The sequence below is a fragment of the Rhipicephalus sanguineus genome, chromosome 1 (genome assembly GCF_013339695.2).
Source record: "Rhipicephalus sanguineus isolate Rsan-2018 chromosome 1, BIME_Rsan_1.4, whole genome shotgun sequence".
NCBI lineage: Eukaryota > Metazoa > Arthropoda > Arachnida > Ixodida > Ixodidae > Rhipicephalus > Rhipicephalus sanguineus.
In genome coordinates, this window is record NC_051176.1 from 193305428 (window position 1) to 193321819 (window position 16392).

Consider the following 16392-nt stretch of genomic DNA (forward strand, 5'->3'; position numbering starts at 1 on the left):
GCACAAGTTCGTGAACGAGTGCACGGGACACGTAACTTCTGCTCTAGAACTTCCAGTCATTCAATGAAAATGGCTCGCTTTTAGACAGCCTGTACATGCATTTGTATGGATTTATTATTTGGCTACTCTCACAATATTTGTATCCATTCAAAACAATTCATGGTGTGCTTATATTACAGGTCTAATTTTTCTCAGCGTCCACAACTCTGTGCGTGTGTCTGGTAACACGCTGTTTCCTCATTTATTTATGTCATTCAATCACAGCTGCACGCTCCTACTGTACACCTTCTTATCTTCTTGCTTTCATTTCACCCCGTATACGATAAAAAAAAACATCATTCTTTGTTCTAGTTAAGTCCTCCACTCTTAGAATTTCTTTCATTTCGTCTTCCTCACATAGTCCACAAGCATATTCGCGCATACCGTATGACAGAGTGACCAATCTTTCCATGCGTGCCTGTGGCTTTAAATCGGTCACGCTACGCCTTTAGTGACACCGTGTTTTGGAGTCGTTTGCGCACAACTAATCTATTTGTACGAGGTAACAACGATAATTGCGGCACCTGCGGGTTCACCTAATGCCTCATAAGCACAACACAAGGCTTGTAGGTTGAGTGCCGTAGCGTCATAACTAGACCCACGGTCATGCAGCCAAACGGAGTGCACACCGTGAGACAACAGAGGCGCACTCAGCACTTTTGTCGCGCCGAGCTCAGGAGATGAACTAGCCTGCCGGCGCGGGAGCAGCAGAGTGCACAGATATTGTTTTGCCGAAAAGCAACAACAATTGAGGAGTTGCCCTATAAATCTCAAGACGGAGGCAGTGCGTACCGTAGCAAGGCCTATAGAAGTCCCTGTCAAGGCGATCGTAGCGATCGTAGCGGTCCCGGAATAGCGGCGTCGATGCTTCCTCAAAGCGGAACGCCGTGGGTGGCGGGTGGGCGGCGTGCGCACCGACTCCGGGGCTGAGCCTCGCTGTTCCGGGGCTCGCTGAGAGGGGCTGGTGGCGCTTGGCCGCCGGTGGGCCACCTTCCTCCAGCACCACCGCTGCGCCCACCGCTGACGCCGCGTGTCCGTTCTCCTTCGGCCGACTGCGATTTGCAAATGAGCGTTACATTGAGAGCATTGCGTGGTATCCAACGTATCCATCTGGCGTGCTACTCCAGATGGGGAAATTGTAAGTGTACACAGTGCGCGACAGACACAGAACGTAACCAAAGCCACAACACTCCACGAACTGAAAATCCAAACAAGGCAGAAGATGGAGGCTTGAAGAGATGAATTTTCTTGAACAGGGCCAACGCTTCGACGTGTAGTCTTGTCTTCTTCAAGGCAGCAACTTCAAGTTGGTGCTCTGAAGAAGACAGGACCATCTGTTGGAACGTTTGCTCCGGCGACACCCCCTGTTCAAAAAAAATCATCATCTCGTCCATGAAGTATCTCAATGAGACCAGCGTCACTAAAGAAGCTTAAAGGGGTACTGACACAAAAATTTTGGCCTCGCGTTTTTTTGCTGCAATGTGTTGCTGGAGTCCTGTTAATCATAACACGGCACATCGTTTGCTGCAGCGGGCGACAGATAAATAATTACAGGCTCCTCATTACCAACCAGTGTCAGTTTCGGTTTCAAAAACGACAAGCCTCAGGGTGCAACTATCACCACCTAGAGGGTGCAGCGCTCGATCACGTCACCACACAGAACTGTGACGCATTTCCGCACGGTTAGCGAGCAGCCGCCGAGAAGTAGGCTGCTGGAGTAGGGTGGCTAGCTGGAGCAAACGCGGTAAAGAAACATGGCGGCTATGACGTCATCATAACTTGTTGCAGCGTGGTCACGTGAGGGAAGTAGGTGGTCCCCAAGGGTCCCCTCTGTGGGTGTCAATAGAGCGAGGATGTCGATCGCTCAAGCAAACTTCAAGTTCATTTAAAATACATTCCAAGCTATATTCACTGTTGATATTCTGCAGATGATATACGCATGTTCACGGGAATCGATCCCGCAAGCTATCTCGGCCGCGAAATTTTGTGTCAGTACCCCTTTAAAGTATCTTCGTCGCGCGAGACGAGTCTTTTTGATAAATGTTTAGTTCGGACATTAAGACTTCTTTCCAGAGCTTCACTCGGCGACAACTGTTCTTGGCAGTACTACGTGGAAGCTACAGAACCGAAGCGCCTGCCGGCGCGCGTGCCAAGAAATAGTGCCTATTTTTATTTTCCAATTTTCAGTTACCTAGCTTGAATAAATAAAGCGTTCTTCATTATTAAAATAAAACAATTGCGGGAAGCCGTACGTAAAAAAAAATTACTGCACACTTAACATTTTTTTTTTTCATTTCTTGGACAGCACCACGTTGTCCGTACGTCTGTTCTCGCGGTAAGCATGGCGTCCCCGACGCCGGCTAGACCATGTGCGGCCGCAAACTCGAGCGTCTTTTCGTTCTCCGAGAAAGATACTCGAAATGTCACAGAAAGAGGCTGTCAAAACAGACCAAGCAAGTTACCTGCAGCGTCTATGCTGGGGTAAGGTGCCGCGTGAGCCTGAATTATCGATGAATGTTGTGTGCCGGACTGGACTGTCGCCGAGCTCGCCGGAGTGAGGGAGTCAACGGTGGCCCGCATTAAGACTGAAGCTCTGCGGGCCCCAGTTGCTTCCCCAAAGCGCAAGAAACTGAATTTCTCGGGCGAAGCTGACAAACGCTCACATTTTGCATGTATACGTTTTTGTAAATGCGCTAGCGTCGCGAGCAAGCAAAACCAAAACTGGAACTGAAATCGCCTGCAAGCTGCCGGACTACTTGCGTAGTAACGCAAATGTGCGGATGCCGCGCCTCCATAGGCTTCACTCCACTGCCAGGATAAGTTGTCGCCGAGAATAGTCTTCAAGCGCAGATTAGGTAGGCTATGTTTAGGAACATCTGCCGTAAGAGGAAAATAAACATGGAAGTTGAAACGGATGTAAGGACGAACCCGACAACAGTGCTAGTGTCCTGCCGTATTATCAACGTCGAAGCCGCGTATTATCAACGTCGAAACCTTCACCTAAGTCTGGTTTCGCTGCATGTGACCAGAGTAGTGCGGCTAAGCCAAATTCATCGCATCTCACCCGTCCGGGGGCGTCCTCCGCTTGAGGGGGGCGCCTTCCTTGGCGTCCGGCTGAAAGATCTCGAACGGCTCTCCGCCCGGCTGGTCCAGCACCAGCTGCTCGTGCTGCCGCAAATACTGGGCGGGGCTCTGCTTGGCGGCTCGCGCATAGTGCACCAGCTCGGTCTGCAGCAACGGCAGGTGCGACTGCGAGCACCAGACACCAGCTCAGTTGAGGTCACCCGCAAGTTCTAACAGCTAGCAACCCGTGTCGCCAGTGACTTAGCCACTTTATGACGCAAGATTGTCTCCTTTCTTGACATATGTGCACAGTTGGCCCTTTTCTCCCACTGCCTAAATGTTCCTTCAACGCAATATTTGCAATATTTGTTCTTGGGAGCCGCACGTTTGCTCTTCCGGTGACCGTTTATAAAAAAAGTCGCCGTCCCGCAAATATTTGCTCAGATGAATTTACACCTCGGCGCAGCAGAAAGTTATTTCTTAAATAAGAAAATTGAACTAGGTTAGGGTGGATGGGATTACTTTTAGTTAAGTATGTAGTATAATAGCAGTAACTGGCTCTTCGAGACTTGTAATGCTTCTGTAGGTTCATTACTGTATTACGCAAGGAGGAAATGTAGCTACGAACGCTTCATTAATGCAACGATCAACCCAGCTGCACGCATGGTCAAAAACAAGTCGGACAGCTATTGCATTGTTGCTTTTCCTGAACGCAACCGTTACGGCGCTTGCGTCACGAAATGCATTTCGTGCATGTTTTTAGTAGTGCCCCCCACAACCAACACTCGCAGATATTGTAACTTATATTCAAAATGTGAACCAATGCGTTTGCTTAGTAAGTTTCACTGAGTACAGGCACATATAAAATTATTTTTTCAGTTATAGTTTCGAGTCTTGGCAACATAAAGCTATGGAAACGACACTCAGCAGACACGCAAACAAGGTCGGCCGCATACAGATGATCTTCAAGAAGGTTGAAGACCTCGCCCAGACGGCAGCCTAATCTCGACTGTTGCGTACAGGCAAAGCGGCAGTGCTAGTCGTTTGCCTGAATTCGTGTTCAGCAGTGGGAGGTCAAAAGTAAGAAGATATGCGCTTTGCAACTTTATTTTTCATCTCAGTTACGGAGCGCAACCCACAGGAATAGAAATGGCCACATGTTCTTCCAAAACTAGTTTTCGCACGATCGGCCTGCGTAAAATATTCCAGGGGATCATGAGATTACTGAGACTATAGGGGCTATAGTGTTGCGAATTATCCGTGCCTATAGGTTTCCGCGTATCCCTGCAACTGTGCTTTGTGCGTACCTCAAAAAGTCCTCACCACCGTGCTATCGTGCTTTGAGTCTATGAGGCGTCATTTGTCTGATGAATTTAGTGCTTTATATGAATGCAGTACCGAATTTTTACTGCTATATTCTTGGTAACCTTTGTGCTAAGCCTATACGACATGAGCTAAGACTGCGCCTGCTATGATAAGCCCCGGAAATGGGCTAGCTTCGTTTGTATCCTGCAGCTTGCTACTCCAGGTGTCGGATGATGGCTATGGTATACGAAGTGGTCACATATACAGACGAATAATACGTGCAGTCACACCCACGCACACATTAGATGCACAACTGAATAATTCATAATGTTTCGTTAACAACTCCTTAAATTTACGTAAATATATAGGAATGAGACTCGCGTTACTGCAAATACACTGCCAGTAAGCAACGGCATGCACGGCGTTGTGTGAAGTATTTTAAACTCGTCTGGGTACCTACTAAACATGAAAACTGCACAACTATCATTCGAGGTTTCAAATGTCAATCGACTTTTAACGGTATACTCTTCTTGGTCGCAATTATTTACTGCATTGATCATTAAACTGCAAACGACGGTAATGCGGAATACAACTTGCTTGTATATGAGCTAACAAAGAGTAAAAGAAAGGCCACATTGCAGACACATAATTAACAACTTCTTTTAAACATGTAGAAGAGAGTTTGTTTAAGTCACGAAAAGAAGAAAAAAAAAGAAGAATGAGGTTTACCTTGAGGAATGGAACCACGAAGGGGCGTAACGGGTAATTCGTGATGTCTTGGATGCTGTGATGGAAGTCTTCGATGGATATCGTGGAGCTCTGTTGGAAAGTGAAGTTATTGGAGCGAGCGGACTTTGCTAATCGCCTGTACACGTTGCCGAATAAAGCAAAACAACGGCATACTTTATTACGCATTGTGTGGTGAAGAGTTCAGGTGTTGGCTTCGCTGAACAAGAAATAGAGCGGATAACAAACGCGTTTCTAATACGGAAGCTGTTTTTTAGCGCTATTAACTTACGGGTTAACAATAAGGAGCTGTAGCGTGCGATAAGTGAATCGTCTCAACGTCTGTTTTAGTACGTCATCAGCGGGCATATAAGATCAGACTAGTCATCGCTGAACAAAAAGAGATCCTGGTGTCTACCGTACAGGTTAACAATAGAGAAATGAAAGGCACAAAAATGAATGATCTCACTATTCAAGCACGTTCCGTTCGCAGATTAACTCTATGAAAGCACAGATGTTTTGTGACGAATTTTTATTTTATGAAAAGCAGCTATTAGGCAAGACAGCTGGCTTGCGGGATCGGAAAAGGCTTACGTCCAAAGCACAGTTCACGCATATGTGCTCAGCGAGAGAAAACAAAGGGAACACAATGAAGGCTCAGTTCGTGCTCACCACAAGTCCCAGAATGAGGCCGTGAACCCGCTCTCCGACGTCAGGCGACACGTCGCTCGCAAATTGTTGCAGAGTGGTCAGGAACCTTTTCACTTTGCTCAGCTGCCGTGCTCCTGAAATTAATTTTAAAAGAAAAATAACGGAGAAAATAATTAGCATCCATTCTCGTATTCCTCCCTTCTTTTAGCTTTCTACGGACTGCTCGTCCTGCTCCTGAACGTCACTTCATGAAATATTGAGGTTAAAGTTGTTATTCTTTTTTTTTTCCAACAGTAGATTGACTGATCGGGGCTTTAAATTCTGGACTGAGATTGGCGTCGCGTATTCGAGGGTTCCGTAATAGTTTTCGATACGCTAACCTGAAAACAATAGAGTGCTCACGAGATTTCGATTCTTGCCTCCACTGAAGTTGGCGAGAGCCATTCACAGAGAGCAAGAACAGCCGCAACAATGTCGCGGGAGCAGCAGGTCGTTGAATTCTTAACTCCATTCTCCGGGCTTCTCGCATTTTCAGATAGATGGTGCACTATGTCTCCAGCGCTTGTGCCTGGCTTAACATAAATTAAATTCTGGTGCATTGCGTTCGAAAACCACCATCAGCTGATAGAGAACCACGATCAGGTGACCACTTGTTATTCTGTAAAGCGCAAACAATTTGCGCGGTACACGAGCGTTTTCTGCATTCCATTTCCGCCGCATTGCAGTCGCCGCACTCGGAATCACACACAAGTTCGAGCGTGGCAGCATAATGCCACACCCACCGAGCTACCGCGACGAATATGATTGTACCCAATCATACAGGACGCCTACTACGTTGATGAAGAATTGCGCTCTAAAAACTTTTTTAAAAGTATGTGACAAGCATTACTACCGCAAAACTAACGTCCAATGCGTTGTTTTTGAAGCGACGGTTTTTTATTATTTTTTTGACGTGCGCCTTAATCTCAATACACGAGTAGCTCTATAATAGAGTTTAAGCAGAACTTGTTGCTGGGCCAGTTGGTTAACATCTAATGGATTAAAAATTCAGCAGATCCCACACCTTGTGGGAATCGGTATCAGGCGAAGCAGTCAGCGAGCGCTTGTCTGTGCTGCATTTTTTTGGTTTTAAGCGAAGTGTTACGAGGTAGATCGACGTGTTTTTGTATGTGCAGAAGTTGTGTGCGCATCAAGGGCATACCAGGAACGTCGACGACACTGGCGTCAACCAAAAGGGTAACGTTTGGTCTGACGTAACGTCAGCACTCACGTTAGAGCACAGACGTCAGTATTACCGAAACAAAGAGCACTTTACGGTGCGATGGTGTGAATATCATACGTAACTTGCCTTAGCGTATTCCTCTGGGGACGAGCAACGCTTGGATATAGCCTGCTGAATCATAGGAATACAAATGTATTGTTTATTAAACTGCTATAAAAGCAGAACCAACACTGGAACCACAATTGATGTCAACTCTACATGACGTCTGTATCATAGGAGTGCATATATTATGTTTATAAAATTAGATAGCCAGCACTGCAAGCACAATTGACGTTGCACCGACATTACGCATGCACAGGGTCTTTTTCCGAAGCAGTTTCAAGACGCGGCCTGGCTCTGTGGTAGAATACCTGACTGCAAAGCAGAATGCTTGGATTCGATTCCTGGTGGGATCCCGATTTTTATTCTTTGCATTCATCGGTTCAACGCTGCCGATGTCGGTTTTTCTTAATGCTCTCGAATTTAAATTACCAATATCTGTTCTCGCCGTTCCTGAGTGTATAAACTGTCAATCACCTGTGGCGCATACCCGTACACCGCGGCCCGTGGCATGCGGGTATGATCCACACGTGCCTGGAGGAAAGGGTTTGACGACGTATGCGACAGGGTTTTCACGTTATTCAAGTCATTACCAGACAGTCATATTTGTCAAACCCTCTTACCCTCCCATGCCTATTTTGGTCGACATCAAGTTAAGGAGGCGATCACGAGAGCACCCAGACGTAGGCGACTAGCTAGCTAGCTAGCTAGCTAGCTAGATAGATAGATAGATAGATAGATAGATAGAAACGCTCATAGTGCCTTTGGTTCGCTAAGAAATGCTTCGCATTTAATAATAGCGCAATCAGGAAACAAAGTTTTCAGGTAAAAAGAGAATGAAGCAACAAGTCGGTAGCGCCCGACCTGTCGCTTCCTACTCTTTCTACTTTAGACGTTTGTTTCATGTTTGCGCTATTATTAATCGCTTAAAAGAGTGTGAACTTCGAATGAGTGGCTACGAAAGGGTTTCTTGCAATGAGTGGCTCTATGATCGCGGTTGCTTTTCAGTGCACCAGTGGATCAGCACTAATGCAGTAATATATAATATTTATCAAAGTGCGGTCGCTGGTCCTCATTGAACATCTCAGCTTGTGCTCAGAAACGAGACGTGGCATAAAAAAACACCACCGATGCATACATTTCTCTGGCGAAAAGTTGTCTAACTAGTGGGCAGAGCCCACTAGTTAGTTATGTAGGGCTGCCATTGAACAAGGATGATATATATACCATTTAACACGTATATGAAAACAGAGAGACAGTGAAGCCAAGGAAAGCATATACAGGGGAAGTTATTTGTAGTCTTTTAACTGTATTGTAGTAATTATTATATAAATGTGAAGAAGTTAAAATGGACGAAAAGACAACTTGTCGCAGGCAGGGACCGAACGTGTAACCTTCGGATAACGTGTCCCATTGCAGGTTGCAGGTTCGGTACCTGCTTGCGGCAAGTCGTCCACTAACTTCTTCACATGTATATCATAATTACTAGGATACAGCTAAACGACTACAAATAACGCCCACTATGGCTTCCTTGGCTTCATTGCCTGTTGGTTTTCATTTATGTGTGTAACAAAGAAAAAGACTAGCCACTAAATTACCCTTCTTTTGTTCACGTAACACATAAAGGAAGACTCAATGCACGTGGAGCCGGAAGGCTAAGATATATGTATATCTTTCTGTGTTTTTTTTTTTCGAAAGCGAGCGAAAATGAGCCAAATGCCGGCTGCTGAAGCAATTTTATTTCAAAGGTTTAATGGAGACACCTACGCGTTAGTTCGTTATATTTCGCGCACAGCGATCTAGAACAATTCAGAATCATAGCTACACACTGACTTGGTAGCACGCGCGCGGACATACCGCCGCCAAGTCGAAGCGGCGAAAAACAAAAAGAAAAAAAAAAGGAGAATGTGCACTTACCGAGCACGACCCCCGTAGGGGCCTCCACGAGGCCGCTAACAGAAGCGATGTTGGCCGAGCTAGCGGACACGTTGGATGCGGCGGTCGACGAAGACACGCCGGTAGAACCGGACCCGTGGTTAGAGTCTGATGGCGGTGACAAGGACCGCACCGCCGCCGGATTCGCGCACACGGGCACCGTGTTGCCCGCGTTGCAAGGAGGAGAATGAGTTCCGTTGACGCCTGCGCAGTGAGAAAACAGCTTCGAGCGCGCCTTCATGGGAATCTGTCTGTCTTTAGATGACTGTTCACATAGCAAGATGCATGCCTGGAGTCGAGAATCGTTTCCTCCTTTGTGCCATTTCTTAGCAATAAATGATACCTTCTCGGTGGAGAAGAGTGTCACGTCCTGTGAATAAATGAGCGTGTCCTCTTATGATCAAGTTTTATTTTTATTTTTTTTAAGCGGGAAGAGTGAGAAAGAAATTCTTTAATAGGCGACAGGAATATATTCCTGGCTAGACGCATGCTAGGCCATATCACGTGCGTAATGCATGAAGTGACACATACATAAGTACTGCCTCCGTCATACTTGAGCGGGACACGTCTAAAGCGTTGATTTGCTTCTTTTGCGCACAATTAGGCAATATTTCTAATTGGGATACCTTGAATGTGCTATCTTAATGGGTCTTCTTTCTTGAGCATTCTATTTTTGCTACTGAGTACAGCAAGAGTTAGTTAAAAATGAACTAATTGTTCGCACTAACACTGAAGGTGACACGCACACAACTTTCGTAACGTACGGTTGAAAAAAAGAACTGAACCTGTACCCGAACGCAGTGAAAAATGCACACGCATAGCGAACTGAAACGACCTTGAGACTTCGATCACTTTTGCTGCAGTCGGAACTTAATGGAACTCAAGCTCACTTGTTTGCTTCAATTCTCTACACAGCACGAAAGGCTATACAAAAGGCGATCAATGTTCAGGATATGTAGTTTACAAGAAGACGGCTGTTCATGAACGTTCGTGAAATGGTGCGAAATATTAAGAAGCGATGACGCTGAGTACAACTTGGTTACTGTGGTAAGAAGCGTATTTCAGTGTATTTGGTTTGACTGCAGCTCATACAGACGCGAAGATCGCAACGGAGCATCATTTCTGTTACCATTAATGAGCTACTGCCCACATCCTAATGAATTTTGGACATTGCCTAGGTTAAGAGTGCATAACTATGTTTTCGGATCTGTAAGAACCAACAGCCTTTTTTATTCAGGGGGGGGGGGGTAGACCAAAAAACCTTCGAAAGTTTTGAATGACTCTGCGTGACGTTGTGTGTCCTTGCGGAGATCCTTCCGTGTGATGCTTCGTATTAAAATAACATAATAAACATGCCTGAGCTTGCACCACATCTGTAACCCTCAAGAACGTAATCTTAGGCACTTTACATGCAGTCACGTGTAGCCACTCCTCACCGTGGCCATGTGTTATTGCCCCATGGCACGCGCATTCCGTGCAATGCTTACCAATTATATTATAGATGATCGGAGCCCGGACTACCCCGCCAAGGTATATGTGATTGATGAAAGAGGCAAACAAACATTTCGTCGTTGAGTGTTATTAACAAATATCATTGCGCTGACGTGTGCCTTCTCCATCATTCGTTATGACACTGCAGGGCAGTGGTTTTTCACGTGTGTGGTTCCCGTGGTTCCCGTGTCGAGAATGCGTGTCAACTGGTATTAGCTTTCAATTTTGTGTCGCTTACACATGTACGCAGTGTACAAGACATGTACAATTGCATGCGAGTTAACATTGGGCATTGTTTTTTGTTTAGTGCTTTCTTCTTTTGAGCGTTTTCAAATTAAGCATCGCCCTTCACTGCAGATTCTGCCTGTGTACTCGCGTCGTCTTAAATTTGTCCTTCACTAATAATCGCGTCAGTCAATAGCATTTGTCTTTCCGTAACAATGTTGTTCGCCGCTCTGCTTAGAAGTATTCAAACGATTAGACTAGAAAGAAGCAGGAATAAAGCCTAAGGGAGAATATCTCAACAAGTCACGGATAGCAAACGGCATTGGTTCTCTTCAGCAACAATGGCGACAAATCATAACAAACCATTCAAGAGCTCAACCGGCAACGTGGCAGAACAGGGTCGGCGATATATGTGCAAAAGACAGACTTAATGCTCAGTAGCCTGGCAAGATAACAAGAATTCGCGATTGGCAAACAGTCCTAGAATCTGCGCAAGAGTATGTATATCCAGGTCAATTACTAACAGAGTAGCCTACTCATGCAAGGCAAATTCACCGAAGAATAAGAATGGGCTTGGGCGCATACGGCAGACATTCCAAACTCATCACCGGCTGCTTACCGCTGTGACTAAACCGAGAAGTGTACAATTATCGTATTTCGACAGTACTATAACATTACGGCCCGAAACTTGGAGGGTAACAAAGAAACTCGAGATGTACCACGCTGAGCGCAAAATAGGCGTAACATTAAGAGATCGGAGGAAAGCGGAGTGGACCAGCGAACAAAAAAAGGACATTGTAGTTGACATGAACAGAAGAGATGAGCCTGGGCTGGCCGCGTAATGAGTAGGACAGGTGGACTGTTCGTGTTTTTTCTTCCTTTCTTGTCCCTGTTTTTTTTTTTGCGCAAAGTGCCCTTCTCTCTCTCTCTCTCTTTCTTTCTCTCTCTCTCTCTGTACTCGTGCTCTCGCCCATCAGTGATTGCATCCCACACCAGGTCAATAGGCACACGTGTTCTGGGAGCAAAGAGCAGAAGGTGAAGAAGAGGACGAAGAGATCGCGTGCCGGTTCATGATGATAATAATTTTCTATCTACAACAAAATTTGCTGGCAGGCTAGTTGGTGATGCATAGTTCATAGGTAAAAACGGCACAAACGAAACGAAACACAAGGAAGACACGGGACAGGGTGCTGACTTCCACTAACGGTCTATTCTTGGGTGAGCTTGCCCATTTATGAAAAACCATCAGGTGATAGGCTGTGCGCCCCTTCTAGACGTAGTCGAATGCTGCTTTACTGAACCGCACGGCGCAAAAAGAAGTACATGACATGAAAAAAGGCATTTGTATGCTATCACGCTGTGTATAGTGAACCAAACAAGGCAAAAGGGGGAAATGCAGGCTAGAAGTGGCAAAAGATAGTTGAACAAGGAATGTCACTGGAGCCAAAGTTTCTGCCTTGTCTTCGCCAGGGCCCCAACTTTGCCCCGACGAGTCGAAACGTTGGCCCCGTTCAAGGATATTTATGTATAGTAAAACCACATATAGAAATTCCCGATGGCAATGCGATGGGCATCGAGTGCTCTAGGGATGCCCATCCTGTTATGTCGGCTTAAGAACATATTATTAGAGAAAGTGCGTCAATTTATTCGGGGAATCGACAAAACCAGTACTTCGTCTCAGGGATGTGGCAAGCGTTTTTGCCGTCATACTGCAGATGCGGACGCGAGTTTACGCAGCCAAAATTTTCTGCAGCTCGCGAACGACACCTGCGCCGAGGAAGATCGCGAAATGAGCGCAGCTGGGCTGTTATAATGTCGCGCGTTTCGCATAATAGAAAATAAAACTGTCACTTTCTAAGGTGCCAACTTATACTGCAAGGACCAGCTGCAGCTTGAAGGCGAAAGTAAAGAATATTGACTTGGTTTGCCCTTATCCTCGATAGCTCTCAGGAGAGGTTCGCTCACGCTTCTCGGCAACAACACAATAGGTCTCGAGGAACAGCTGTGCGAGCGCTCAAGTTACTCGTACAGCGACGTCAATTCACTTCACGAGTTTCTCGTTTTTGTGTCGCCCTGTACGACAGCTAACCAATGGCTGTGTAGTCACCCGAGGTGCGTTGAGTTGCTCCGGGCGATTGAAGTGAACATGATACGCGGAAATAAAAATTCACTGGCAAGGCGATAGAGTATTTACTACGTACAGATGCGGATAGCCTAGCTTTCTTAGTGATAACACTAAGAAAGCGGTGTATATATATATATATATATATATATATATATATATATATATATATATATATATATATATATATATATATATATATATATATATATATATATATATATATATATATATATATATATATATATATATATATATATATATATATATATAACAGACAATAATGCCAAGGAAAGTACAGGAGCTGTCATTTGTAATAATTGAGATATAAATGTGAAGAAAGTAAAGTGTACGAAAAGATAACTTGCCGCCGGCAGGGACCACGTACTATGTGATCACGTGCTACGTGACACCAACAGGCAGAAAAAGAGTGTTCCACGCTGGCCGCCATGGCTGCGATCGGCGCTGACTATCCTAGGTTTAAATGCACATATATACCCTATAAAGTGGACGGGGGTATGACCGCTGCCGTAGCTCAGTGTTAGAGCATCGGACGCGTTATTCGAAGGTCGCAGGTTCGGTCCCTGCCGGCGGCAAGTTATCTTTTCGTCCACTTTACTTTCTTCATATTCTATCTGCCTAATGCCTCATTGGACACCAAAAGCGCAAAGCGGAAGCCAAGTCCTTGGACATCTCATATTTCGTCGTGGAATAACTAACAGCGCAACAAGGTTAGAATACGGAGAGTAAGAAGAAAAGGACACAGCGCTGAACTCACAACTAGATTTACTTTCGAAAAAGAAAGAATATGTATAGGTTACAATGAGTCAGTGAGATAACAACGTCGCGCTGTGAGTTATTCCACAATGAACATCCATACCTAACTCGTGATTTTGCTTCAGCATATCTTTTATTTTCTTGTGCTACCTTCTCGACAGCAGGGAGCTTTTAAAAAAAAATGGATTAAAGACCAAACGCTCACCTTGCATAGAGGAGACTTTGGGCAACTGCGTCGGGCTCAGAGGTTTGATGTCCTGAGGTGAGTCCGGCATCTTGCAGCCCTGATGCTGCGATGATGAACCGCCACTGCCCAGAGAAGGCGTGGTGGTAGCGGCCAGATCTGCGAACACCAGAATAGAGAATCGTCGAAGGTGAACGGCGGCAGGTGAGTCTTGGCTCATAAAATGTCATCATGTCGAGCGCGCAGAGCCTGTTTCATACATGACAGCGACTTTGCTCAGAAAGCGGCGCGGCGGGCTTCGAGCGAGCCCGGGAATTGTTCGCAGAATTGCTTGCATGGACATCGCGCGAGTCAGAAAAATTAGCCTCCGCGAGCAATGGCTCGAGGAGCACGTGACAAGGGCGGGATCCAGGCCAGGAGGTGCTCGTGCGCGCGAGCTGGTGGCGATTTTCCAGCTGACGACCACCAGTCATGGACTGATGAGAGAGAACAACTGCCCGTATGGTGTCCAGGGGACGGAACTACACTCGGTGTTTCGCGTTTGCGGCCTACGCATGGGCTTTTTCTTTGTCTTCACTATGGGAGTGCGTGCTCGTAGCTTGGTTTTAAGCGATAACTGGTATCAAGAGGTCTCGGCCTTTCTCAAATGCCCCGAGGCGAAAATGGAACGAAAGAATGGTTGAAAGCCGACGAGATAGCTGACAGACCAGTTTTCCACCATATTCGGTGATACAGCCCCCTTCGGCTACAATTCTAGACAATTTCAGACAGGAAGTGATGAAACACAAATAAACGGGAGTCAGCGTAGGGCATTTATACACAATGGTAAACTAAGGTTCCTCTAGAAGAGCGAGAAAACGGGTATTTCACAGAGACTATAGGCGCGGTCCAGCGCTTTCGTGGGCGACCGAGGAGGCCCACTGCTCACGCGCGCTTTCAGCAACCGTCACACTCTCTGGAACGGAGGGCATCGTGCGAAAACGGAAAAGAAGACGAGTCTGAGAGTCGCAATGCCTCTCAGTCGCTTGCATGTAAAAGAGGCTTCACCTCTGACGCGCGACCTATGCGGGGAGCTTGCGGCACGTTCGTTTCAAAAGATAGCGTGTCCAGCCAACCAAACACAAACATGCATTCGAGGAAATGAAGCTTTCTGGCATTCTGTGATCTCGTGATGGGACACGCAACGTCTGAAAAACAGTGGTTGAACGATTAAAAAAAACAACTTCGTTCCTTTGCGCAGTGTTTGAAACATACAGATTAATAGCCGTGGTGTGAGGATTAGACATAGAAAGCAGGTATGTTCTTTTAGCCCGCTGATGACTAAGGGTGCTGTATCTTGAATATTTCTTCGTGTACTGGTATCATTTTAGAAGATATTGCAAGAACATTTTGTTTTTTATTTCGAAAGTTTGTCCAACGGCATACCCAATTAAATATATAAATGTAGGCCGGTTTCCGCGATAAACATCAATAGTATTCTATGGTTGGGCCCACAGAACAATTTTAAAATGAGAAATTGCAAACATGACTAAAAAACAAGAAAACAGTTTTCACGTTGCCAGCCACACACCATCCTGGGTTAGACAAAGTTATCATCATCATCATGAACCGGCACGCGCTCTCTTCGTCCTCTTCTTCACCTTCCGCTTCGCTCCTAGAACACGTGCGCCGATTTGCCCGGCGTGGGATGCGATAACTCTGATGGGCAAGAGAACGAGTACAGTGAGAGAAATATAGAGAAAGAGAGAAATTCTTGACGAGGCGAGATTCGAACCCGCATCCCCACGATTCGAAGGAGGGCGTCATAGCCACTCGGCTATCTAGGCCCGCTAGCAGAGCAGAGCATAGCCTTGTATAGTATAGTATAGTATAGTATAGTATAGTATAGTATAGTATAGTATAGTATAGTATAGTATAGCAAGGGGGCGAGAAGGGAAGTGACAGTGAGGAGGACAGATGTGAGAGTGAGGAGAAGGAAAAATAGTAGGGGAGAACGAGTACAAAGAGAGAGAGAGAAAGGGAAGAGAGAAAGAGATAGAAAGACACATGCACAAAAAAAAATATAAGAAAGGAGAGCAAGCATAGTCACGTATAGTATAGTATAGGAAGGGGTGTGAAAGAGAGAGGTGAGAGGGTAAAAGGCTAGCCAAGCCAGGACAAGCTAGGTGCCCACCAGCTCTGCTGTGATCCAGCCTTGCGCGACTTGATGCAAGCTGCGCTAATTTTCGTTCTCTTTTTTATAACGGAAAATCACTGATATGTGCCCTTCAAGAAAGTAATGGACATGCTCACCCGACAGTATAAATTACCGGCGGCATACTCTGCGCGAAGTACTTGCCCGATACAGAGGACACGCGGCCACTGCGAAATTAAACGGGCGAGTTTCACGCGCGGGACATTGCCGGGCAGGCGGCTGGCAACGTTTCACAACGTTTAGAGTATTACAATCTTTACAGCAGCAGATATAATTCCAGCTCTCTCAGTATCGAGCTCAAGTCCATTATGCGACTAAGATGTCATAAAAAAGCAACAACTACAAGAAATTATAGAAGT

At 45.9% G+C, this 16392-nt stretch overlaps 1 protein-coding gene across 4 annotated transcripts in view; it reads right to left on the reverse strand.

The window, feature by feature from the left end:
- LOC119404726 (protein CBFA2T3) overlaps positions 1-16392 on the reverse strand; it is a 133497-nt gene that overhangs the window by 11452 nt on the left and 105653 nt on the right. For all 4 annotated transcript variants that reach the window (XM_049418494.1, XM_049418493.1, XM_049418498.1 and 1 more), the window contains 6 exons: positions 13861-13998; positions 9023-9244; positions 5806-5918; positions 5137-5226; positions 3104-3288; positions 832-1091 (listed from right to left, as the gene is read on the reverse strand). In XM_049418494.1, coding sequence (XP_049274451.1) covers positions 832-1091; positions 3104-3288; positions 5137-5226; positions 5806-5918; positions 9023-9244; positions 13861-13998 — 1008 coding nt within the window. The remainder of the gene's footprint in view (positions 1-831; positions 1092-3103; positions 3289-5136; positions 5227-5805; positions 5919-9022; positions 9245-13860; positions 13999-16392) is intronic.